At 44.5% G+C, this 7,530-nt stretch overlaps 1 protein-coding gene across 1 annotated transcript in view; it reads right to left on the bottom strand.

The window, feature by feature from the left end:
- Positions 1-7,530, bottom strand: part of T265_05352 (hypothetical protein) — a gene marked incomplete at both ends in the record, with an annotated part of 65,690 nt that overhangs the window by 9,218 nt on the left and 48,942 nt on the right. Inside the window, one exon of the mRNA XM_009170343.1 lies at positions 5,302-5,339. Within this exon, the coding sequence (XP_009168607.1) occupies positions 5,302-5,339 (38 nt within the window). The remainder of the gene's footprint in view (positions 1-5,301; positions 5,340-7,530) is intronic.

Here is a 7,530-nt window from a genome sequence, read left to right as displayed (position 1 = left end):
CCATGTCTGATGGAGTCAAGAGGCGAAGAAAGTGACGTGCACATATAAGAGGAGGTGCGATCCGGACAATCCAGCTGACAGGATTTGTAATTGGCACAATAGAAAAAACAGAGAAGCTCACAACCAGTCACAGTGGAGGAGCCTATGACTTGGAGGGTTGTTCCTATGGTAGGTTAACGTCAGTCGGGAATGTTTGACCGGAAAATCCGGGTCGTTTGCACACGAGAAACGACAGGTAAACACGGCAATACTTGCTGCCGATGACAAAGCAGCCCATGTTTCAGGCTTGTTAAGTGCGTTAACTTTGGACGCCATCCAAAAAGCGGAGCGGGAAAATAGGGTGCGCAGGTGTTTAGCATAGATGAAAAAGCCTAACAATAGCCACTCCCAGGGCTTCACCTATTAAGTGACAAAACGATCTTCGCACTATCGGCAATTTCACTCACGGTCTATGACGCCATCTATAATAAAGAAGAGAAAAGTTCACAGGTAACCGATAGCAAGGGTTTCCCTAAAATACTGTGCCCCTCGAGAACGAAACGATTCAACTGGATAACTACTGCTTGGTGTCCTAGAATTATGGCTTCCTTGTTTCTTCCACTAATGCTAATGGTCAGCAGCCACCTGTCAAATACAGCCAGCCTTATGACCCGACAAACTGAGACTTCGCGAGGCGCCAGGAGGCTTTCGGCCGAATCGTAGAAACAGGAAACCTCTGAATTGGTCCCATATCATAGACATATACCGGAAAATGGACGTTACAAGTCTAATCCAATTAAGTCACACCGTCCGTTCAAACAAGATTCAGTCGGAATAGTGTGATTCCACATAAAAATATAAATAAACACGACAATCAATTTCATAAACAAACCGTTGGAAGGCAACAACCATATGTCGAGGGTGCGTGAGGTTTTGTTTGGGTTGGATTTGTTAACTTCCGTTTGCTCGACCAGATATATCACAACATTTGACGGTGTTGTGGCCAGTCTCTACCTGTATTTCTAACTGTTATAAATGTGGGAAACTGATGCTTCTGAACGCCTTCACACAACGGAGCTTTCTTCAGAAAAATTAAAGTGGTTATTCTGTACTGGAGAACTGTTGTTCAATATGCTTGCCCACGAGAGTGATAATGCTGGACACCGAGGCAATAAAAATTGACGGCATTAGTCGCACACAGAATTACGTACTCACCTTCTCAATGGAAAAGCTTCGGTGATTCCCAATTCCCCGCCCCCAAAAAAAAAAAAAGAGGAGGCTACCTCGTTGGAGATGTTCAACGTGAACCGCATAGCATCTCACAATGAAATCTCATATTTCAACGTGAATGCGGGTTAAAAGGTTCCACTCCATCCGAAGTTAATACCTCAAATATTTAATATACTTGCAAATTAACGACTCACATGTACTGGCGTGACATGGTGACCTTGCATAACGGCCGTCAGCTATCGTCACCCAGATCATTCGGAACTAATATTCTTTTTCATTTAGCCAAACTTGAAAACGGACCATCAAACACAACAACCTATCACAAAGACCTATTCTCGCAAAACAGCAGAAAAACAGATATGATCGTCGAGAAATATTGAGCTATCGTGAGTTGATTCTACACTTCAACTGTATTACCTTTATTCGGTACTGCAACTGTGAAGCGTCCTAACGTGTGTACTCAGGAAAGACCTAAGTGTCGAGTCGATGGAACCCCAGTTGGACTTCACCAACCGGAGAACTAATCAAATAAATTCTTGCATGGATCAGTGGAACAAGACAATGCCCCATGAGATTGATGGTAGTGTGAGACCTGAAACTTTTCAACAGAGAGGATGCCTTTTACTGAAAAGTCAAGGATCACTGTACAGCTGTTATCTCCTCATTCAGAACCATCAGCAGAACGCATTCCGAGAAATCGAAGTGAATTTAAAACCCGCTACAGTACGCTTGACCGTTTTGCTACGAGCGGCTGGTCATCAGTGCGAACAATTCGCACCGGCACAGGAAGCAGCACCCGCTGTTCGAAACTCCTCGGAGTTTCGCGAAATGTGCAATTTTGATGGATCCTGATAAGGACAAAACAGCCGTACAGTGCTTCTCGATATAAACGAGATTCACTTCTAGGACGAAATTTGCATTGATGATTTAATTATAGTGTCTAGAGGAGTCAATAGGCCTATCATTTTATAAATGTTTTTCACAATCGATTGAGTTCCTACTGAGTACAGCTACAAGGTCGAAAATAGCAAGAATGGGAAACCATGCCACCAGAAGGGATATTAAAAACAACTCAAGAGATATTTATATCGGAAATGACTTCCACTCCGCCTCGCAAAACTTCATAGTCCTTATAATGACAACCTGACTAGGACAGACAGGCTAAGGCAGCCCCATTGCACAGGGCCATGCATCAGAATTGAAGAAATCAGGAGAAAAGGGATTCAGAATGGTGAATTGCAGTGCAATTTTCCTAGTCTTGGTCACAATTAGCTCAAAAAGGATGTCTACGACAAGACAGGGATCAATGATGATCGAAGCAGCGAATACATCGCGCGCGAGCGACGGCGGAGCGGATATATCACTTTATGTTACTGATATTATGTAAGTAATATATGCTGTGTTGATTTTGGAATCAGCCAGTAGAAGGCCGAATCACCGCTTGTTCCTGTCACCGAGCACTATGCATTACTTTGCTTGACGGGCATCCAAACTCTTACCGAACAGTCGAATGAAATCTTTTGGTACAGGCGAGTGGTAGTATTCGAGGCACAAGTACGAATTAGCAAAAGAGGGATGTGATATACTTCGGGTTTTGTTAGTTTCAGTACTAGAATTCATTTGAATTAAAATTAACAGGCACTACTCATGAGGTTGCTGAGAGCTCTTCGAAAACCCACGGCTGGCTTCGCCCTTCTGGTGCTCATAGGGTAGGTGCAGTCCCCCAGTTCCTGTCAACCTTGTATTCTACTTGAACCCAAATTGCACACAATTAGCGAAACACTCATTTGCCCATCAAATTGATCTTGATGGGAGACTCAACCAGAACGAAACTCAGCTTCAACTTTCAGTTGGCACGATATTTGATACATCGCGATTAACTGCGTGGACGTAATACCAATCGAAAGCACTATTTTTATTCACAGGAATCTGTCACAAAAAATCCTACATTGGAGAGTCGCCCAGTTTATAAGTTGCGGGATAAATTCCAATCACAAGCAAAAAGCGGCCGTATCCAGGTATCTTATAATTATCAGATAACGTATTACGTATCGCATAGGTAAATCGATAGCAATTCAATCCCTTTCAATGTCGAACAACCAACAGCGACAGAGATGTTTGGTCATTCCAAGGCGTAATCACATCGGACGCAAAATTCTCATGGGTGTGACAGCCAGTTCGCGGTAAAAAAAAAGGTTTGTGGAAACACGTAAAGTTGCATAGGTAGTAAGACCACCTTACTAAAAGGGTTAATACGCACTACGCCGCATCAATGAAGATAAATGCCACGCACCTCCGATATAAGTTCCAGCCCCCACCCCAACAACCATTTTAATTGCTTCACACTGATGAGGGTGGAGGGTTCTGGACAATTCCCGTTGGGTTATGCTACTTGCTAGAATTAAGTATAAGTCCTGTGCCAGCACCGTTCACGCTGGTATGTGGTGTAACGGTGATACCAATGATCAGGAAGGCACGCGAGCAGTATTTTTCTTATTGTAAATTCGCTTTGCTTTGTAGCATTTGCTTGGATTCGAGCAACAGTCAGTGAATATCCAGGAAAGTCCAGGAAGACGCGTTCAAGAGAAGATGGATGTTCAGTTTTCGTAAATAAGATACAAATGAGAATTTTGTTTCCCTGTCCAATAATCTGCAACTGGTCAGTTGGCATTAAGAACTAAAAGAAGAGGAAGTGACATACTGAGAAAAGCTCTGTGTCCTCAGAGGAAACGGTCAACAGCAAAGTGTCTGTAGTTCTCAAAACCATTGGAATAAACACATCTGAGCATCATGTTGCCAAAATGACCTAACCTATCGTGAGTATCTCACGCAGCACTAGCCCAACACACAAAAAGCAGGCGTTAACCTGGCAAGCCGGTTAGGGAGTGATAGCAAGCTTACTACTGAGGTCGGTTAGGTGCCAGGTTCTGCAGCGCTTCAAAAACACGTACAGGGCCTCACGAAGGTAGGCCCAATCCCATAGCGTTCAGCAGGACAGCATCCAACTTCATGTTACCACATCAGGGCACGTCCCCCGCCAAATTTTTACCGACAGCGGTTTGGAGTGGGAAACACGCCTTTTATTGGCACACACTGGCCGAGTATAGGTGGTGCATGAGGTGACCACGTTAAGTTGACAAAGTTTAGTTCCTGGGCTGGACAACCTGACTCACCATCTAGTAGTACTCGCTTCCGGACAAACCCATTATGGACACGCTGCGACTAGTTAAATTCTGTTATGCTTCAAGGAAAATCGTTTGAAAAGGTTTGGAGTCCTCAAATTAAAGAGGACACAAATTAGGCAGGTTCTTGTTGTGGTGCTGTAGACACGACCCTGACACGACACTGATATCCGTTTCCGATGACAATTGACGAATACTCCTGGTGACTTGGTGACGCCTGCATCTGATACAATACAATCACAGCCACACCATTAAACGTACCAACAAACTCAAGCCCCTCATTCTCAAGTTTCAAAGGGATAAATGTGAGTGGAAAATTTCCAAAGTAAGCAAACCAGCGAGCACTGGTGAAGTAGTGGTAACACACACACCCGGCACGTCAGAAATCCGCTGTTCAAATCCCGACAAGGCTACGAATGTGCACCTTTAAAGAACCCTAACAGGATTGAAACTCGAATCCAGTGCTTGATAAAATCACTGGAATAGTCGTATCACGACTGTTCAAGCAAGGTCAACAAATCCCGAAACCACCTACTACTAACGTCGGTTAAACACAACTACTGCGATTCAATGTAAAATAAACTTCGCAATCTAGTTTTACCCAATAAGAGAGATGGCCAAGTGTTTGGAGCGCGAAAGGTCCGTGATTCGAACCTGACCTCTGCTCCACGACTTCCGCTGTCTAGGCTTCGGTAAGCTGGCAGTATCCCAGTCCTCGTGCAACCTTCGGCTGGCATGGCTGTTAAGCACCAGCAGGGTACTACAGCTGAATGATTTGTTTTTAGTTTTAACCAATGTATGTAAAGACTTCTCAGTGAAGACAGTCACAGATACGTGAGTGAAAACAGAAAACTCAGTGAATCAAATCGGAACAGGTGGCATCCAGAAAAAATTGTACTGCATAACTTACTTTCCAGAGCCTCCAGGTCCGGAGGAAAGATTGAAGAACTGAAATAACAAAAATCCAGCGGCAGTATGTAAGTTGTGTTTGACCACGAAATTACGTAACAATAGTTGGGTGTACATCAAGCTGTTTTGTACGATATAGCACATAAGTGTTGTGAACCCCTGTCTACACAGTTAATGGATGGTATTCATAGTTTGAGGAAAGCGCAAACGGTGGTTGATGAGTTTATAAAGTCGCCAGCCGGAATTTCGTATAGCGCTGACCATTGAGTGTAAGGAAAAATGAGCAAATCCGGTCGCATCAGACGGTTGGTAGGAGGAACGATCGATATGAACATAATGGTGGGCTCTTCAAGGCTACATAGCGCATCAATATTTGCGAAAGGAGTCACCAATGGTCGAAACTTTAGTTCGCAATAATGCACACATTCCGCTTATATGGTTTGAGTGAAGATAGTGATCTTGGAAGTTTTGAACAGTGGGGTAGTATCTGCTGGCGGAGCTGCCTGACACAGTGAAGTGCACCAGTGGGCTCTCAAGCATAACGGATATTGCCATATGTGGCTACACTAAGTCGTGTATAAAACCACTAAAAAACCCTTTTTCAGATATAAATCCGAGGGAAGGGCAGTTCTAAAACCATCAACACACCTAGTTGTTAGTCCACAGTGGTTATCCGCAGCTTGTTGGATCAACTCAACCATTGCGCGCAATGTATGCAGGTGGGAGTCCAATTATCCACTAATAAGACGTACACGAGGCACAAAAACAGGGCTAGTTACGGTTGGTCAGTAATAACCTTGGTCTGTACAACGGTAATCGCAGCAAATCACTTGTTGCAAAGTTGAAGGCTTCACACGTCACACACGTAACCTTGGGACGCAAGTAGAGGTATTGTAGAGGTTGAACCTACATGCATTACTAGCAGCTCCACGGGTTTAGCACCCCAACGTTCTCGTCTCGATAAGACCACGTCCGCCTGGATGCCAAAAACATCAAGGTCTCGGCTAGACCGGTAACCAGAACTACCGAGGCGCCGGGTCCAGAGCACACCCCAGTGGGGCATCACGGCTGGCCATGATTTGGTTTGTTTTAACTCACACGATGGTGTTCCCGCGAAGCCACTTCTATTAACGTAGGATAGTACTGGATAGGACCTCACAATTCAGTTCTTGGACGGGACTCGCATACGTGATCTCCCACTTGCGGCCGATTAAACATAATCAGGCCAGGGCAAAGAATCACCGACAAGGTATGCGTTTCAGAAGAGGGTTCGATTCTGCACAGGACGCGAAACAAATCAACGTGCTTGGCTAGATACTAAGTGCTATTATTCCTGTTGTAGTGGAGGCCGACTGACTGACAAACCGATTGGTGAACAACACGGAAAGGTACGGTCTTATAAACCAGGAAAGCCGCCTTATATCACAAAGTTCAGCATCATCAAATAATGACATGATAGGAAGGCTTTTACGAGGTATACCCTCCAATATCAGCAGGGGGACTGAGCTGAAAGAGGGGTTGAGAGACGGAAGCCTACGATGCACCACTGCTCAACCTGCTATACTGAATACAAGAAAAAGCTCTACAGCTTTATTATCCCCTTTCTATCATACGAGACAAGCTTGTCCAACAAAGCCTGGTTAGTCCACATGCCATCTGCCGCTCTCACTGAGTTCGTTCTTTCGAATTACACAGTGAAAAGTTGGGAAACGAGGACGGCCGGCAGACAAGGGTTGATAAAATACCAGTACTCCAAGAGGGCCGGATACGATGACTGTGGGATTGTGAGAAACATTCTGTATGGACAGGTGCGTACAGCGACACCTGGATGCCCTTTTTTCTGTTGCCTTGAATCAGTGGAGTCGGAGAAGTTATGAGGTCGACTTTATAGACAAGGGAATCAAGTAGATCCTGGTCAACAGATTTATAAAGTATGTTAGATAAAGCAACTTCTAAAGCTCGAATGCAGGTGAATATGGATTCGAAGACTGCCTAATCTGGGGCTATGAAGAAACCTCACACCCCTTCAAGCTGAATTCGTATTTTCCCACGACTGAAAATCTGTTGACAGACGAGGAAGAGTAATGTTCGGGCAGCCTGTGAAGCTGTGGCAGCCTGAATTAAGAAGTATGGCCAGAAAGCTTCGGATTTCTACTCAAGAATCGGAGCTGTAATCAATCTGGTTCATACCACTTCAATTTGCAGCCTAACTGAGTATCATTGTCAGCTA

Source organism: Opisthorchis viverrini (genome assembly GCF_000715545.1).
Source record: "Opisthorchis viverrini unplaced genomic scaffold opera_v5_100, whole genome shotgun sequence".
Lineage (NCBI taxonomy): Eukaryota > Metazoa > Platyhelminthes > Trematoda > Opisthorchiida > Opisthorchiidae > Opisthorchis > Opisthorchis viverrini.
This window is presented reverse-complemented; position numbering and strand designations above follow the sequence as displayed.